The following is a 20,582-nucleotide window of genomic DNA, read 5'->3' on the forward strand; positions in this document are numbered from 1 at the left end:
AACATGCATAACTATATACATAAATGATAAAAAAGGTGCTCATGGAAAACCAACAAATGCGTTATGATCAAAGGGAACAAGAGCTAGTCAAGATGGTAACTGTAGTCAAAGGTTTCTGGAAGTAGATGCTAACTTAGTATTTTATCTATGTCATATTTCACCAAACTTTGCTTTAGAAAGAGCTAAGCCTCACACAGAAACAACAGTGGTCTTGAAGATGTGAGAGGTTCCAGATACCCACAGATAGCGTTGGGTTTACCTAGTAGGAAATCACTAGGAAAGCAGCTTCACCATATCCCCTTCCCCTCTCTGTTTCACTCACCTCTCAACAAGACATTTCCTGCTATTTGCCCCCTTGCACTCCTGTTGCTGTCAAGCTGTAACATCATTCATCTTCTGCAGAGCCACTTCTCCCTTCACTTAAGTTTCTGGCAGCCAGTTTAACTCAGTGTTGTTGCACTGACTTAAAGGGGACTACAGGATTCTAAGCCAGATACGTATCTTATCCTGCATATAAAATTTCAAGTATTGAAAATAAACTGAACCCTTCTATGGGAGATATTCCATTAGGATCAACCCCAGTTCAAATCTTATTATTAAAGTAATATTACTACAAATCAAATATGCCATGCCTCTGCAACTGTGCCCTAAATTATAGACTTGAAAATAAAATTGATTTCTAATTTGAAATATTCTTCCACTTCTTGGAAGTCCAAAGGAACTTGTATGGAATGGAACATCACCAGCTTATCTAGTATCCATTTAGAAGTGACTGTCTACCATTTGTCGCCAAACCAACTTTTTACAGCTTTATTTAGATACACACTCCACGTACCAGGACAATGCCATTTTCCTGCAAAATGAGATGTTCTTAAGTCAACTGCAGAAAGACAGAACAGACGAGCAATTCAAGAAACGCAAGGCAGTGGCATGGGGAAAGTATGCCACTGGAAAAGACCAAGACTTGATACACAAAGTACGGCATGTAATCCACCTTTAGTAACTGTGACATATGTCCTTTTTATCACAACACACTCATCCTTAGAAAAGGGCAATGTCATCCACAGAGCTGATTTTGGCAAACAGAAATTGTGCAGAATTAGGTCTCCAATCAGCCATTCACTTCCCTGTCAATGTAGCCTCAAGTCGTGTTATAAAAATACAACTGCCCCACCTTCTGGCCAATAAGGACTCCCAAAAATGGCTTTGTAAGACATTTCAGGTGAATTTTAAAATCCAGTTTAGTTTATAAAGTTAATTAGACTTATTTTGGGATATAAACTCTCAGTCGAAGCACAGAACTTCCATTAAGTTTCAAAATATTTCTACACTTACTTAGAAATAGTGAAAATTTTCCTTTGCTTCTGTAATACCATATTCTGGGCTAAATATGTTCACCCATCAATTTCTCAAGAAAGGTTGTAACAACTCTAAATATTATTTGGTGTCACTGGACCAGCCTTCCCATAGGCCTCCAGATGCACAACTGCTTACTGGGTCAGGAGGGGTGCCAGCTCAGGCCGCTGAAAGTGATACAGTGATACTGGCGCTGTGCTCTGCCATGGCAGTGAAACACTGTTAGACCCAAACGAGGCTGCTTTAGGTGGTCAGTCACCTGGTGGGTTAGTACTCCATCTAGATGATCAATTCACAGATAACAGTAATGTAAAGACCTCAAGGCCTCAATTTATAGCTTGGAAGCAATATACCCATTTATAGGCCATCTGGATAACAGCATTCAGTAAGAAGTCAAGCAGCCAAGAATGAGAAGCAGCACAAAGCTTCTGTACAAGTCAGGTCCTTTCAATACAGAAAAGCATATAATTTAAGAAAGCAAACTCTGGGTTTCCTCCTTTCTAGCTAGGGAAATTTTTAATTTTATTTTTCAGTATAGTTCCTGTATCCTTTTCCTGATGCTGAAATGCTGAATTGTAATATAGAAAGTTTTTTTTTCCCCAAGTAATTACTCCTAACTAATACAGTAATAAAGACAAGACAGAAAATGCCTCCACAAACAATGTCATGGTTTAGTGAAGCCTCAGTGAAAATTCATGGCAGAAATTAAAACCGAAGCAACATTGAAAGACCCTGCTAACATGTGCTGTGCACGTATTTCATACTGACAGCTTTCTGTTTTTTAAAAGAAATGCTAGCAAACAGGAGAAATATTACTTTTTAAAAAAATAAAAAACCATAACTCCGTGCTATGAAATTTGACACCAATGAACAAATTACTTCTAGGCTTTGTCCTCACCATCAACACATTGAGAAGTAGATGAACTAAATTGCTTAAATGGCAAAACTTAGGTTTAAATCAAAATGATGGCTGCTTTTATGAATTCTACATATCTGCAGAGCCAAGCATTTGTCTGATACATGTCCTTAGCACACCTAGATAATTAATATTATGTCCTGTGAAGTTCTCCCCTTCAACTGCTACAATTCTTCTAGAAGAAAAGTTAAGTAACAAAAAGCATGAAAGTGTTTAATACCTGATTAATTATCTGTTGTTGTAGTTTTTCTCCAGACTCTGAAAGAAAAAGAAAATAATTACTTTGTACATATTTTAATGAATATGACCATATAGATACAGAACAAAAACCAGTGAATTGAGAAAAAAAATATCAAACCTTATAATAGGGAAACAGAATTTAATATGTACAAATGACTTGAAACTTCAAATTGGAAATCCACCTAAAGTAAAAGAAACACAAGCCCCTCTTAATCAACATATGATAAGAAGAATGAGATAGGTAGACAATCTTGCTAACCTGGAACCCCACAAGAAATTACAACATTCAAAATGAAGACAACAGATTTCAAGTATGTGCTTTGAATTATCTTAATGGTGTGAGATGTACTGCTGCATGTATATGCGCCTAAGAGACTGTTAGCATCCAGCTCAAGATTTGACCACTGGAGGAGAAAAGCAGCTTCTGCCATGACCCTAAAATAAAATTACATGCCTATGTCAAGACTGAAGTTCGGCACCAGCTGGCTTAAAGGAGAAATTCTATCCTGATAATATTCATAAAGTGGCAAGTTGAATTATGGTCTTGCTTCCTTATTCTGACTGCCTTCTGTAGTGTCTTTCAGTGTGCTCCTGAAGACTGCTCAAAGCCTGGACAGAATGTTGCTTTTCCACAGCCGTCTGGGACCCCAGAAGCAATGACACCTCAAACCTATTCTTTCTTTTTAGATCAAAAGGGACAGTAATTTTGCCTCATTTACTGTTTCCATGCACTAGTTTTCAAAAGGGAGAGCTGGTATCAGTTACCCTCCCTTTGCTACTGGAGACCATCCACATGTACTGGGGAAAGTCAGGAATTTCACACTTATCTATCCAGCTAGGCTACATGTACCCAGAGGATTTTTTAACTAATAATGATAGGACACAGTTTACAACCTGTCAGTATCACTATTAACTGTCAGAGGACTGTGCCTAGCATGGGTGTCTACCACCTCCAGCACTGGAAATGATACTCCACTTCAACAGGATTTTTTCATTCAAACACTTGTGGCACAAGACAGAATTTTTTAAATGAGTTGAAAATATCTTAAGTACTAAAATACAGTGTGAAGACCCTATTTAAAGTAAAATTATATTCTTTACTTGTCCCCAAGAACACTCCTGCTCTCAATGAAAGCTTTATAGATAATTCAAATAAAGATAATCACTTTAGGGTATATTATAAGATTGTCTCTTATGATAATTATTTCCTGCATGTTTGTGTTGTGCTTTTATTTGCTAAATATAGAAAAAAAACCCAACAAATCCCATGCTTTTTTGGCTAAAAAAAAAAAACCAAACCCACACAATTATCATTTAGGGGACACTTGTTAAAATGTATTTCCTTGTTCACTGACTTCACCTTTAGGAGAAATAGAATTTATTCTTCTAACTAATATTTTAACCAGATAGATTGTTGGTAATAGAAGATTAAAGGAATATGTGTTTCTAGCATTGTCTAATGATATACAAGTTGCCAGGAAAGCACAGTGTTTGAAATCTTTGGTTAGATCAACACTATTTTGCTCAAAGGTTTGTGGACTTTGAATACTGATGCTTTCCTGTTTCCCAGTACATTTGTTTTTAGGCTATTTTGATTCACTTTAAAGGAATTTTAATAACTTTCTGTTGACAGCATGGACAGCTGGTCTTGAGAATTAGTGAAAATTCACTTGCTGACTGAGGAAGGAAGTGACATCAATGAGTTTTTAAAGTCAGCCCTGGGGGAAAAGCATGCTCTGCCAGAGTAGCCTTTCGTGCCATTGTATTTCCAGTGATGCCTTGAGATGCAAATTGCGTTTTCAATCAAACTTGTGGTTTCTACCTCAGACATATAAAAAATGAACAGAAGACTGGGAAAGACCTTTGTGGCCATTCCTGACACTGCTGAGGAAAGGTGAAGAAGAATTTATGGTAGTTCTTTCCTTGTTCACTCTTAGTTCTTTCTTTTGCTGCTTTAAATACTACAGTATCAAGGAAAAGGCAGTTGCAGAAGTGTCTGTATGATATACCAGTAATGATGACATTGGTTAAACAGGACAGAGATTGGCTAGGCTGTTAAGGACAGAAGAGAGATCAAATTCAAGGTCACCAGCAAATTGAATACTGTGTTCTCCATTTATTCGCTAGATGATCCTTGTCCTCATCACAGAACAGCTATGTGAATTTGGCATAGTCAGCAGTTATGCTCAGAAGAGACCAAGGTTTGTAATAAAAGAGATGCTGGAAATTAAGGTAGAAATACATTGGCACTATTTTACGGGGAAGCTTGCAAAGTCCTGGTGTGTCCTGCACTTTCGATTTAGGACAAAAGCTACAAAAGCAGTGAAAAAACGTGAACACTACCTACAGTGCTGAAAGCAGGTCCAGTTTCCAGCTGATGACTAACACTGGGGCAGTAGAAAGTTTTGTCATTGAAAGTAGACAGAATTTTCTTTGTGCTGCCTTTTTTTTTTTAACACCCCCCCCCTTTCCCCCCCCCCCCCCCCCCCCCGAATTCTCTTACAATGATTAGTCACTGTTCTGGTTTTATTTATGTCATCTTCAGTTTTGCAAAGGATGTTTCTCTTTAGGTACCTTGTGTTCACTTGTGGTGACCATCAGCATTCACTATGCGGATTCAAGAGAGAGCACTCCAAATTCAAATGACATGAGACAATGGGACACTGATAAAACCAGAACTGCCAGAACATGTATGTCAGTCCCACAGACAACACCTGCATTAGTCTCATGAAATGCAGGTAATTCTTGAGACAGAAGTTTCATTACCAGTAGACCTATACATGCTAAATTCAAAACTTAAAATGTTTTTTTCCAGAGCCACTGCAATGAGATAGCAGCTTATGTAAGATGACTGGATGCATAAGCACCAAACTAACTGGGAAATTTACTGCCATGTGGACATGTATACGGAAGCTGCCCAGCAGGTAGCATAGTCCAAAAGACACATCTTGTGCATTTCAGACTGCATGTGAATGGCTTGCTCTTCTCCTGTATTTCTCCGGTAACTTCTTTTTTTCTGTCGTCTGGAAAACTGTTCCTAAATGAGCTCAGCAGTGCCATATGACCAGCCTTGAAAGTGCAAGCTAATCAAAAGACCTTAATTATAGACAAGTATACTTCACTGATACTTTGAGTCAAGAGATGTATTTATCAGTACAAACTATGATTCTGATTTGCTGAGGCTCTGCTCTCCTGCTGCTCCAACTGAGGCTGAACTGGTACAACTGGATACCAATGATTTTTTTTGCATCAGGACTGGAGAAACAGACCTCTCCCAGTTAAGTTTTAGTGATTTTCTCTTGTCTCTCCAGTTGCAAAAAACCGTAATGGATAGTTAAGATGGTTGAGATAAACGGCTTTTTTGGGTTGACCTCGAGCTATATCACTTTAGAAAGAAAAAAATTACAGCAAATATTCTTTAAAAGATTTATCTGTACTGCAATACACTAATTAGTATACTAATTCCTGTTTCCAGGGCAAGTTGGGTTTTTCCAGTTTTTTTTTCTTGCTTGTTCTTATTATAAGCAAAATTAACTTATTGAGAGTCATAATGTATATTTTCTAATGTAACTGATCACTGCAAGACACAAGAGTGTGCTGTAACTGATGCTGCCATGAGGATTTGCAACGCTGACTTCTCAGCCTTACACGCACAATCTACACAAGAACAAAACATGTAATTATGCACACTGTGCCCTGCTTACCTCCATACAAACAAATGTGATATTTGTGCAGGTTTACAGATTAATCTGCTGTAATTCCTTTTAATGTTAAACTACTTCCAGCTCAAATACAATTAAGATCACCAGGTACAAAGGATTCAGATTGGAAATATGAGTACACTCCAAGAGAACAAATAACAGCTTGATGCTGTTTATGTTCAAATAGTTGGATACATTAAGGATTTTGACAGCATGTTTGTTCCCTAAGTATGTAGCAGAAGAAAAAAAAAAAAAGGTTTAATTTCAAAAGGCAAAACTCTACTACTGCATTTAATTAAGAGTGTAAAATCCCTTAAATACAGAGATCTGCCAGTTTATGTGACGTGACTGCTACAAGTCCTAGCAACAAAGGGTTTATTTTTCTTTTTTTTCTCCCTAAAATCAAATCTGAATTTACACTTTAAGCAACCATCATCATCATCAATAAAATGAAGGCTTTGGAATAAAAAGTTTACTTCCTCAAGTCTTCAGATAACCCTACTAATATTTGTGGCATGGCAGCAAGGCAGGAGATGAACAGAATAGAAATTCTGGGTCTATTTTCTTGTTCCCAAGTGTCTAAGGGTTTCCAAGCAGACAGAGAAATGTGGGGAGAATCCCACGGGGCAAAGGGAACCCTCAGCCTTGCTTTGAAACAGCCACATGCACAGTCTAAAGCAGCCACAGGTCACTTAACTGGAAGTGGGAATGGCACTACTAGGAAATCAGTTCTGGAGAGGGAATTTGGTACTCTAGTATCAGTTTAATTTTGTTTTCCCAGTTCATGACAGAAACTCTTAACAGCTCCGGAAACACATATGAAGCCTATTTGGTTATGATCCACCCCACTTTCATTACTGTTTTCTTAATCTACCAGAGCAGATTCTGAGAGGTGAAAGGAAACCAGAGCACTTATTCATAACAAACTTTTGCAGCAATTTCCCATGGCACCAGAGCCTGAGGAAGAAACACTCAGATTTGTTTTTTTCAGACTTAAAACAGAGAAGGTGTGACACTAACAGATTATCTTCCATGAAAGCCTGTAACATGGCATACAAAGATTAAAAAAATTAGGACAAAACCATACATTTCCTATAAATTATCCTCAGAATCTCCAAGATCTGTAAGCAATACAGCTCCTGCAGATGTGCATAGCATTTCCTCTTTCTTTTAACAAGGAATTCAGAAAACTGAAATTGCACTGCCTTCAAAACCTAGTTTAGCTCACTTTTGCACCTCTGTGATAATTATGCAACTGAATATGATTACAGTGGCCTAAAATGTATTAATCACATCTTCACAGTATTGCATAATCCTTCTCAGTTGCCACAACGCCAACTAGTAAGGCACCCTGGCAGTAGGAAACAAAAAGAAACCCAAGTTGATACTGATTGAAGCAAATGAAGGAAAGTTGGCCATCTCAAAACACTGAAACTCTCACAGCATTCCAAGGTCTCCCTAGCTAGTTTTTCATTATTACTTTTGATACGAAAACAGACCTTTAATTGTCAGTCTCTAATAAGGATGCGGAACTGTTCCCTGGGAGGTTCAAAGGACTCTGGGAAAATAAACATTTATGAAAGTTCGAGTAGCCAAATGCCTTGTGTTGATTAACATACACCATTCAATTTCCACCTAAGAAATTCATAACAAGAAGAAACTCAAAGGAAAAAAAAAAAGGACTGACAAAGAAGTATTAGTCTTAATAGGACTCATTCATTAATTCTGTTGTGTGTAAAAAGGAGGTGGGGGTGTAACTCAAATCCATTACTGGAGCAAATCCTGCACTGACTAACATTATATAACTATACTTACGGCAAGGAGATGTTAGAATATAAGTTACTTAAAAATCTGAAGCTTTACCTGCCCTCTGCCTCATCAGAATTGGTATTTTCAAATGAGACAGAATTGCCAGGATTCCCACTAACAGAATTAGTTGGCAGGCTTGTTTGCCAGTTTTTTCCTTTGTGTTGTGCTTTATGTATCTGGGGAAATGTAAAACAAAAAATTTACACCTTTTTTCTTTAACGATGGAAGATTTGAGATAATGGAAACATGCCAGGCAGCATATTTAGTTTTAACATTAACACAATATTGATACATATCATGGTTTGGATGGTTTCCAGCTGAACATCATGTATATTTTCAATGTCTATTTGGCATTCATCCTGTATCTAACAACAAGAATATTTTGTTTGAATTTTGTTTTACAGCTCACTATTCAACTGCTTTGAAATGCTTCTTCCTTTTATCCAACTAATACATGACTTTTTCAAGATTCCTGCTCTCTCAAGAAACTGAATGGAGGAGTCATGGATTCCTACTCATCTGCAATTAGGCAGGCAAAGATCAGTTAATTATGGCTTAGCAGATACACTTCTTCAAACTTCATCACAATGTGATCCACATCCTGAGATAGAAATTGCCTCACTTCACACGCTGCAAAGACCATTGCTTTTTTATTTGAAATCACATGGACCACCAGGCTCCATTTTCATGTTACTAGTTATGTATGGTGCTTTATGGTGCTTTATATTATGATCGTCTAGAGGACAGGTCACATCATCTGTTAAAATGCCTTTTTGACTACTCTCCAGTATCAAGCTCAATTGCTTATACAGTTATCTTTCACAAAATAGGTTTCTGGGCTCTGACACAGAATAAGCTGTTTCCACCCTTCAGCTAGTCCATTTTCCTATATCAAGATTCTTAGTACGTGTTAAATGAAGGATGGTTGACCCTGATTTTTTTCTTCTGAATGAAAACTATCTGGCATTTACTGTAAGAATAGCATGTTAAAAGCTGTCATGATGGAAAAGACCACAGAGAGTAACTAGAGCTTCAATCTACACACTCAGAACCTATGCAGAAATAAAGCTGTACACATGTATCTGTAACTTCAATATACCTTATTATGGTCTTAGGCAGCTGAAGATTTGCACTGCACATCCACAGTAGGGCTGAAACATTGCAGTAGTTTGGCTTTGGTTTTGGTTCCTGCTTGGTTTCTGTCCATTTTAAGAACATATTTTTACCCCCACCCAGATGAGGAATGCGACTGCAATTGAAATCTGGTGTCAGATTGAACCATGTTAAAGCAAAGTCACATGGAGCCATGACCATCCAATCTAGTATATTGTAAAAAAGGTCAGCTGTTGTTTTTTCACTTATAGTGAAGATGAGTTGATATCCAGCTCTGAAGCACACTATCCCAATATAACCTTAATTAGAATACCCTGGAAATGGCATATGAAGATGAAGGCACCAGTACCAATGGGAAGCACCACACAAGCTCCTACAGGGTTAGACCCACAGAAGCTTATTTTGACTCACCTGCTAGGACAAGTGCACCACAAACAGCTGAGCTACAAAGGTTCTCTGGTGTGAATCAGTAGCAATGGTGTGTGCAAGGTTAGCATGCAGCAAGCCCAAACAGAAGTGGAAAAATACAGCTTCTTGACACTAATTAGGGTCCTACAGCAAAGTCTCCATCAGAAGCCTTAGTCTACAGTTTCTGTATTTCAGAAATAAAAGGAGATGAATTGTCTATACAGCATAAAGCCAGGAAGTGACCAGTGGTGATGAGAGCAAATATTCTTTCAATTTACTACCCATTCTGAGTATGCCTACATAAATAAACTGTAATTGTTTGAATCTGCCATATTTCTTTGTTCAAGGTCTAAATATGCCCCTCTAAGGCATGAATGCTCTTAGCATACTGGCCTCAAGTAACTTCTCTGAAATTACTCCATTTGGAAGTAAAATAACCCCATTAAGAACGTGGCACTTACAGAAAGACGCTACCCACATATTACAAGGTGATTCTGGAATTAATACACTAGTAAAGAACAGAGGGAAAAAGAAAAAGATGAAATAGGAACCCTTTAAAATAGACCCTTAATACCTGGAAAGCTCAAAACCCAGGATAATTTTACGGTGAAAGAAAACTAGAAGAAGAAAGGCAAAGACAAACAAAGCTAGAACATAACCTTTCCTAATGCATGGCTCTGAATTAAGATTCATCAGATACAAAAAAAGAAACTCCAAACCCTACAGCAATCAGTTGCTGCAGGAAGTATAAATTTATCTACATTTTGTATAACTAGAGTATGACCTTTCACGACCAACTCTTGTGCTTGAATTCATCTGTAGTTATTGGAAGTCATTTATAAAAGGTCATCCATGACTGAGAATACAATATGAATCTAAGATGCACAAGGATCAGGTTTGTGCTGCTCAAAAGAAACTGGGGAGAGAGGGAGAGAGATGGGGGATGGGAAGCTCAGCCATTCTACAGGTTCAATTCTCAAATAGATTTGGATATTGGACTAGAGTATTTAATCTAAGTAGTCAATTTGCAATATGTTAATGGGAATTATTTGAGAATACACAGCTTTTACATTTGTCGTTGATGACTATGGTACTGAAATGTTACCAAAGGAGGTTATATTACCAAATAAGGCTACTTATTTGCTTATTGCAATTTGAGTCAATTTTTTATCTCTAGAGCATGGTAAAACCTCTTATTCACACTGTTTCTTCCAAAAAAATGTTAAGGATGCTCAGTTTCTATTGGTATAAAGAAATAGCATTCTCAGGTAAAGACAGCTGATGGCCCTATTAAACATCTATATCTGGCTTCCTGCATTAACAACATTAGTACTGTTTGCTTGCTTTTTGGGGGTTTTTGTTTATTTTTGCTTTTGTTTTCTTTTTCAAAACAGTACTAAATGGGTTATATTAAGGTATTCCTTACAAGAAGAGCCTATAAGAATGCACAAGCAATCCTCAACAAGAGAAGTTCAATAGACATATAAGAGCATTTTAGTAATGTTGGAACTAGATGATCTTAAGGTCCTTTCCAAACCTAACTATTCTATGATTCTATGATTCTATGAAAGTGTTCTTTGAACACCAGAAAATTCAAACTGTACCCTCCATACTGACAAGGTAGTTGCCTAGGAAAAAAAAAAGGACACAATAATTTATGGGTGGAAGTAAAAGAAATTCATATAAGAGAAAACTGACAGTAGCTATTTAATCAAGATCTTTTGAAAACACCTTCCCAAAGACCCCAAACCAGTTCTGAAGGCCAGTCTGTAAAGGATTCATGGCCACTATATGAGACCACATTTAAGCTTTCGCAAAAAAAAAAAACAACCCAAATTCTTGTATGCTTAATGTCTTTGAAGCGAAACCTGCAGCTCAAGCTTGCAATCTGCCCGTCCACCAACTTCGGCTAGCCAAGCAGCAACTGAGTATACATACTGCGGCTAATTGCAAACGCCACCTTTCCCGCAGGTGAAATACCCTGATGCTCCAAGCCTCACAAACAGCAGCATACTCTGCTTTGGCAGGAGCATATTGCTTGCTTTAGAAATGCCCATTGTGCCTCCCTCTGCTTGTCATCCTTGCTACGCCAACTTTGATACTGGCAGTGCTCAAAACTGGAAAGCAGGAGGGATGATGCAGCAAGTTCAGCTGGAGAAATCATTATGAGAATTGAACTCACAAATGTCACTGAAAACTTGGCTAAATGTTTCTTTTTAATTAAACAGAGACTGAAAATAACAGCAGTAAGGTGTTACCCAGTACCCAGAAACTACAAAGTACCCAAACACCAAAAGCATGAACGATGCACTGTATCAATCCAATCACTCAGGCAGAGGCTATGTAGACATTGTCAGGTAGAGCACACCTTTTCACAGAGAGTAAATTGTTAAATGGGCTTTTAAGGCACACCTGCAGGTTTTGTACACACAAGCATTTTCTGCCCACAACATATATAGCTGCTGCTTGCAAAGGAACATATGTACACACCGAAAGCTGGTACCAGGGTACAATTTGCATCCATAAAATGTGCAGGTGCAGTTTTATGGAGACCTATGAGAAGAACGTGACCATACAGCACACAACTACTGTTTACATAGCAGCCTTCAGTCAACAAGCTAAGTAATCATCTCACAGGACATGCCATGCCAAGCACAGCAAGGAGAGGTACAATTTACATCTGAAATCGCAGCCACATTCATGACTGGCAGACTGATTTAAGAGACAAATCTTCCCAGTCCCAGTTTGCAAACCATGGGTGTGTACTAACACTGGTATTGATGGCAACACCCCAAACTGAGGGTAAGATTAATGTGTCTTCTTCAAAGGTGAAAAAAAGAATTCTGAGACAGTCCTTAGCAACAAGTGATTAAAAATATCTTTTTGTAACTGAAATAAACACTTTGTTTCTTCTTCCCCTGTGAATTGTGATTTTTTTTAGGCATTTAAAAATAATCTTGCATGCATGACATGAATCAGCATATGAATTACTAACGAAGTTAGCTTCAGCAACTACTAAGTGACATAGTCATAATATGGTGCATTTACTCACATGTAAATTACTAATTTCTACTGAATTGAGCACTAAGGGTGGAACTGAGCACTCAGGATGAGACATTTTTCTTCTGACAGGCAAATACAGTCAATATTGTATCTGATTGTCAGCAAAACTTGTTACTGGCTTCTTGCTAACTTCAGGAGCAAGGTCTTCAAACATTTCCACAGATTAAGGGGAAAAGGCATATTTCTCTTTAGCTTCTTAGCATTTATTTATAATGAACACAATTTATATGAAATTAAATTAAATAATGTGAAAAGAAACAGAAAGAAAATATGGAAAAAATTCTCTTCAGATTAGAAAGTATTCTGGACTAAAGCCACACCAATTCCTACTACTTAAATAATTAGTGAAGCGTAAAAAATCCAATTTGACAGGACTGAATTTCCTGCCTTCTGAGGGATCTAAAAAAGAAAATGTGATAATTGAGCATCCACCCCCTAGACAACTTTTGGGCATCACTAACATATTGACCTACTGCTGTAACTGAAGTGATCTGTGTGCTTTGGATTGCTCACAATATAAAGGCTACGTCCAATTATTGCAATATGAGAAGCAAATCTTCAGAAAAATGAATTTTACATCTTGATGTTACTGGCAGGGAGTGAAAGGAGTGGCCAGCATTTTGAAATAGATGGTTAATTATATGCACAGCCAGAGACTCTGGAATAGCAGAGGTACAAACAGCTCAGAGTTTCACATTTCTTCTGTTCATACAAACATACCAGTAACGTCCTTACTTTTGACAATACTTTTTCTCCCTTGGATTACAGATAACTAGCTCCCAGGATCACAGTAAAAAAATGGAAACATCACTAGCTGTGTAGCACCAAACTTAAGTTAAACATAATAACAAACCCACTGGAATAATGGCAGCTAGGCTTACTGATCACAGGAGGAAGACACACATACACAAAGGAAACAAGTCATGAAGAAATTCCTGTTTTTCATTCTCTTTTCTGAGACTAGAATAGACCAATTTTATTAATGCATTGTGGACTCCTACTTCTTTGCTGCAAAACAAATAGGATCATGCAACCATCTACTCATACTCAACATCTAAATAATCCTAGCTAAAAATACCACTTCAGACAAGCTACAGAAACACAGCTTTTCTTAGGGTTTGGTTTCATGGTTGGCTTAAGCTGCTCAATGGCTGGCAAAAATGGACAGCCCAGCTCTTGCTGCAGCCGTAACAACATGCTCTTCTTCCTCCTTCATAACAGTGCTAGCACAGCTGCATCGTAGGGTCAAGACACACCACAGTGCTGATTCAGCTAAAAATTCTCATTTTGCTTAATAGGCTGGTTTTCAACCATATCAGCTCAGATCAGCCACATTGGCTGTGCAGATGGAGATGCATGGCTGTGAACAACAGTGGGTGCAAGAAGTCCCCTTCTGGGGAAGCTCACATATGGATCAGCCTGCCATAAATCCACATTATCTGAGCCCTCATCTACTCAACTGTTACTGAAATACCACAAGTGACTGAATAGTTCAGGTGAGCAACAATAACCAGTCTCGTGACTACCTGCTATTTTCTTTGAGACTCCACTTATTTTCTATGAGACTCCACTTTTTAATAGTCAGATATATTGTCTATTTGACTTTCTGAAAGGTATTTGATAACATCTCTTTCACAAGATTTCTTAAGGAAACTTAACAGATACAGAATTAGAGGGAACATCTTTGCACAGATTTAGAAAAACAAATGTCTAAAAGATAGGAAACAGCACAGGAATATGAGAGAAAAGAGTCAACTGTGGAAGAAAGTCACCAGTGAAATCCTGCTACCTCATGTTGAGGACACCCATGCTCTCAACATGTTCTTAAAATCGCCTGAGAAAGGGACCAAACTGAACATTTGCTGATGATATTAAGTTATTTGGGGTAGAAATGATGGAAGCCGAAGAACTTTTTCCAAGAGTAAGCTGATAATAAAATGACATATGAAGTGCAATTTATGCAAAGTGATGCTAGGAAACTTTTAGGAGAAAACTTTTCAGTTAAATTCAAAGGCTGTGGACTCTGAACTGAGGTCTGAGCACACTGCCACTCAAGAATGAGGTCTTGGGGTGGTAAAACGTCTGCATAAAAATCATCTCTATGCTCACAAGTGAAAGAAAGCAAATTGAAGAATATAGAAAAAGAAAAAAACAAAAAGAAACCATTATGTTTCTGTATATACACACACTTGCATCTTAAATATCATATGCAATTGTGATCCTTTCACTCATGTACAGAAATGGAGAAGAACAAAAGAGGGTAAGGTGGTGGACTGAAAGTATAGACTGACTTACAAGGAGCAATAGCTATGAAGCCTGGCAAAGCAATGATCCAGAGGAGATACGACAGAGATCTGTAAAATCGTAAGTGACGTGGAAGGGGTGAATCAGAACTGACTGTTTGCTGCCTCTTCTATCACAAGGCTGGAGGCATCTGATGAAGCAGGCAGATGGCATGTTCAAAATAAACATGAGGAAGCAGCTCTCCACATAACTAGGAAAGGAAACTCAGGAACTCTTCGCCAGGAGATGTTACAGCTGCTAAAACTTTACATGGATTCAGGGGACAACCAAACAAGCTGAGAGATGGGAAATCCTTTGGGGATTGATAAGCAAACAGAAACCACCTCTGGCACAGGAACTTCCTGAAACACAAACTGCTGGAGTTTGGGAAAGTCACGTGAGGAGGTTTCACTTTGCTGCTAGGATACTGAGCAAGACAAAGCTCTGGCCTCATTCAGTATTGCTGCAGTTATGTGCAACAATACAGGATGCTAAAAAAAAGGTCCAAGTTTAAAAACTTCACAGTCTGGACACAGCTACCTCAGTGACTTCCAAATTTACCTAGAAAGGGTGCTGAAAGCAAGAGATTGACCTGTAGTATCCTAAGCCACATGCTAACACCCGACCATTCTTCCATGCCACAGGCTGGAAACATCCAGTGTTCAGGAGGTATTACAAGAATTTCCTACCACCTGTCTATTTGCTGATTTTCAGTTTTTGCTCCTCCTTGGAACTTCACAAAAATCACTAGGAAAAACAAACAAGCCTTTTTAAGATCTACGTTGTGTTGGATTTTTGTTCATAAAGCAGATATTCATTTAAAGAATACAAATAGCCTAACAGCCATAGCTCTTAAACACTATTGCACTATTTGCACTATGTTGTTCAAAATCTGCACAACACACTGAATATTTAATAGGCAAAATTTCACAGGCAAAATGTTAGGCAAAATTAGCTCTCAGCTTTGAAGTTCACCTTCATGGAGAACCCCCATGTCAACTGCTACACTATTTTCATTGCTGATTCTTAAGTCCTACCAGAAGGCCCACTTTTAGCCATCTATGATGCTTCAAGTCTAGCTGCTGAGTTGTGTTAACAGATTGTGTGAGTGCTCCCAGTCTATTTTAGTGTAAAATCAGGTTACCTATAATCACAGCTGAAGACCAGCCAAGTGATTTGCCCAGCACCAGTAAAATGAAGAAGATATCCTGAATGTTAGCACCTACTGCCCTCTACCTGCTTCACTTAAAACGTCTAAGTAGCAAAACCAGACGAAACCACTTTCCAGATTTTAGAATTCTCAGTCTTATAATTAAGCTGGCCAAACCCACTCTGACTATAACTGATTTCTAGTCTGTTTCTTTTTGATTACAAAAGTAAGAAGTGATACTGCCCTGGAATATTCATCCCTGCCTCCAGCCTCTTGCTACAGCTGATTAACTTGGTAACTAGCCTGTCAGACTGCTCAGACAGCTGAAAAAAACCCAGGTAACACTGGACCAAGGCCTTCTATGGCAAGCTTTGGTCAGAAGCTGAGGACAACACTGACAAACAGACACACTACAAACTGCATGTCATGCTTGCTGAAAGTATCTGTAAACTAATACTTGCATTCTGCATGCCTCAGCATTAAGCTGGCCTGGCAGACACAGTCCCTGGGTACCTTGTTTACCCTCTGTGATTGGCAGTAACAGCCACCCTAGGTTCACTCTCCAGCCCACTGTGATCATTTATCCATCAGAGGGGTGCAGAGAAAAGAGGTCCCATGGCAAAGTCTCATGGCCATGCAGCTGGTAGGTAAAATGCATTATTTCCTGGCACAAAGACAGCTTTACTGGTGTACCAAGGGGTACCAATATGCCTTTGTACGGCCAAGCTGCCAGTGAACCTCAACAATCCCATCAGGAGATCACTGAGGGATACTGGGGTCTGGCAAAACGAACCACTGGAGAACAATAAATCTAGGGGGTATGCAATGCAGTGTCAAGGACTTTAAACCCTTTGCTAAAACTGCACTCCACTTGGTATCTTAAGCGTTTCATGATTGGTATGTGTAAATCAGGGCTCTGATTTGTTTGTTTTTAACAACAGGAGGTTTTGCACTTGTAAAATTACAGCAGAGAGATTTTGATGCTCAAGGAATGTATCCGTGTTTGTGATAATACCACCCTGCTAAATATGATAATTTGTTCCACTTCAGGTTTTATTAATTAAGTTAATACTAATTGAGCAGTCTTTTGGTATATTTTTAGCCTGCGTGGGTTCTGTGCTAAATCCTGTACACTGTAGCCTCTTCTTAGCCTTCCCCCTTCATCTCCTGTCCCAGAGGATATGTTTCACTTCAGATCGCTGCCCTGAAACTCTTCTGTGTTTGCAGATATTTATAGAATCATAGAATAGTTAGGGCAGGAAAAGACTTTAAGATCACCTAGTTCCAACCCCCCTGCCATGGGGGTTGCCTATACATGTCTCGTTTTGAATCAATAATTAAAAAAAAAAAAAAAAAGAAATCAACAGATATTTTAGAAGATATTTTAAATAAAGAAGCTTTTACAAAAAATTCCTGAACCTAAACATGGCTAATTTTGTGTGGTTAAGTGCCCTCTAGTGACAAAGCCCAACTCCAAATAACTCACAGCTGCTTCCAAACCTTACACAATTTTGTATTTTAGTATCTCTAACTGTTTCATTTTGCTTTGGTTTGTTTGTTTGTTTGCTTTTAAGAAAATGAATCAAAACAGCCAACCAAACCCTATCTATAAAAAAAAAAAAGAAAAAAAGAAAAATCCAAACACCACCCCCCCCAATCACTATGTTAGTCTAAAACCAGTCATACATTGAAACATGACTCCAAATGCTTCAGCCTTTTCCTGCAGGTAGCAGGAAAGTAGGTACAGGAATATTCACATTGACTTTGATGCTATCTATAACTCAAAAGAGATGCATACTCAGCTTTGTGGTGGATTGTTTAAATTCTACAACATCCAAGAAACCGATACAATACCTAGATATGTCTGCCACTGAGTGGTGATGCTGCAAAAGTAAAAGAGGATTAACTCTGGGCTAGCACTATAACTCTTGCCTCTTGCTACAAATCCCTCTCCCCACACTGAAACTCACCTCAAATCAGTCATTCCTCCCTCAGAATAAGTATGTCTAGAGGGACATGTTTGGAGCAAACATAGAATCATAGAACGGTTTGGGTTGGAAAGGACCTTAAGATCATCTAGTTCCAACCTCTCTGCCTTGGGCAGGGACACCTCACACTAAACCATGTCACCCAAGGCTCTGTCCAACCTGGCCTTGAACACCGCCAGGGATGGAGCATTCACAACTTCCTTGGGCAACATGTCTAAAGAGCATGCACATAGCTTCATCTGCTCAGTCATGGTCCCCAAAGATCTAAGCTGAAAACATGTACTTAGGGAAGCTTGGCGTACAAATGAGCTCTTACAAAACAAAAGCACCTCCAAAAGCAAAAATCCTAATTTTTTTGGTCTTTCAAACATTTTAAATTTGTGAAATCAGAGAAGTCCCAGAAAAGATACCAACTCTACTTTCAAGCTGTTCTTAATACAGAAGAAAACTGTGTGTGTGCGCTCCCCTGTCGCAGACCTGTGATCAGATCTGTCAATGCCACTTCAAAACTATTAATTGTTCTTCTGCAAATAGGAGTTCTTCCATGGTTTTCAAATATTGTCTTTGGCTTTTTAATGTGGAGAATCTCACACTGACAATTACACTTCAGTTTGTAAAACAGCTTTGGGTAATTTTTTAAAAGACCCACAAGATTCTGTTTTCTGCTATGCATTTTTTTTAAGAGAATGTCACTTCAGTGAAAACATATTTATTTGTCTCCACAGTTACTAAACATGAATCATATTTTCCAGTTTTTCTAACGAAGTAATAACCTTACCATATTAATTTGTGTTTCTGCACTGTCTTTGCATTATTATAATCACTGATGTTAGCTAGATAAGCAGTTAGCCTGTGTGCTCCTGACTTACTGTAAAACTGGGATTTTAGTCAAAAGTACTCCTGTATTCCTCTGGAACATTAAATCAAAGGCTTAAAATACAGCTTTTCAGTAAGAAATTTCTTACAGAAGATAAAGAACATCTCATAAAGAAAAGACATGGCAAAGAGATAAATTGTTCAAATGCAGACAGCATAAAAATACACTGAAGTAAGCTCAAATCTTCTAAGGAAATTCTGCTTCCTTAAAACCAACAAACAGCAATACTAAGATGCTCTAAATTGCAATTCGACCTTTCAAATTGCTGTTAAGAAATGGTACAGTTTCATTGTTAGTACCTGTTCTCAAACTTTAGAAGAGTACATACATTGCTGTCTCTTTGTTCATATGGGCTAATATTGGTTAGAATTGAAATATATTATCAAGGACTGTAAATGCAGACTAACTATCTACACAGGGAAAGTAATAAACCAGCTTTTAGTATTTTCTCACTCATGACAGAAAAATCCAGTGCCGCCTTAAAGCTAATAAAAGTAGACAAGAAACATGCTCCTCTTACACTTTCATGAGACATAAAGCTCTGCAGTTCAGTGTCTGTGGAAATTTCTTCTGAACATATTAAAATGATCTTAGGGCTCTACAGAAACCCTGCTCATAAAACAAAAAAGCTAGGATAGTTAAAATTAATACACCATAAATAAAACATGCATTTCAGTACATATTAAATGACAGGTCTCAGAAACTCCACTGCCACACAGACATTCACAAAGCAGTAAGAACACACGCAATTCATTAAACCTACTCAAGTGTGCTAGTTCTTCCTGGCATTATTCATAATTGAAACATTTCGATTTTAGTTAACAGGAAAAAAAAACCCCTAATTTAAAAGTAAAACAAGAAAATTAGTTCTGTGTTTCTGGATTACAATCCCATAGTGCCTTCAACTAGCCACATTCAGCCTCGGGGGGTTTAATTAAGAAAAGGTTTTTTTATAAAAGAAGCAATGTAGCCCACTCAAAGAGAATCCTTTGTGGACACAGATCTCTTAAATATTTTTTCCAGTATGCCAGACAAAGCCAGGCAGAAAAATAACAATAATAAAAAAAGTCTCAACTTATATTTTAACTATATACCTTGAAAATGTTGTTCTTTAAATGAATGCTCTTAAACAAGCATAAGGAACAGACTCCCACAGATGGGCTTCATGTCAGGTTCTCACAGAGGAAAATCTACCGCTTGTAGCAAAAAGCAGGGTAAGAGCAGTGTATCCTGAAGGATATAGGACTGAAGTGACAGACGATAGGATGGGGGTGACAGTCTCCCCCCACTTCTTCACCTACTTTAACCACAAAAGCTCCCTGCCAAGCACCTCCATAGCCCGTAAGTGGTCAGAATACTTCAAATGGACAGCCTATATGAGAGGAGACAAAGCACCCTGAGTGAAATGGATTGGTTTTTACAATGAAAATTAATGGCTAAGATTTAGATTTTACATCTCAGACTCAATATTCACAAGCCAGAGGTGCACACGTCACAAGCTCTGACCCCGGTCCACCGTTATGCAACATTTGATTTGACTTTATTCACAGAAATGAGCACTGACAAAGCACATTTCCCTAGTCTTGAGCTGTTTTAGTGACTCACTGGGGCTCCACACTGCTGGCCTCAGACACAGACCCACTCTCTGAAATGAAAAAAATCACACCAAGATATGCAA

At 38.2% G+C, this 20,582-nt stretch overlaps 1 protein-coding gene across 1 annotated transcript in view; it reads right to left on the reverse strand.

Moving 5' to 3' along the window:
* CHST9 (carbohydrate (N-acetylgalactosamine 4-0) sulfotransferase 9) overlaps window positions 1-20,582 on the reverse strand; it is a 78,390-nt gene that overhangs the window by 13,480 nt on the left and 44,328 nt on the right. Inside the window, exon 2 of the mRNA XM_010015506.1 lies at window positions 2,493-2,530. Coding sequence (XP_010013808.1) covers window positions 2,493-2,530 — 38 coding nt within the window. The remainder of the gene's footprint in view (window positions 1-2,492; window positions 2,531-20,582) is intronic.

This window comes from Nestor notabilis, unplaced genomic scaffold (assembly GCF_000696875.1).
Source record: "Nestor notabilis isolate BGI_N333 unplaced genomic scaffold, ASM69687v1 scaffold10925, whole genome shotgun sequence".
Lineage (NCBI taxonomy): Eukaryota > Metazoa > Chordata > Aves > Psittaciformes > Psittacidae > Nestor > Nestor notabilis.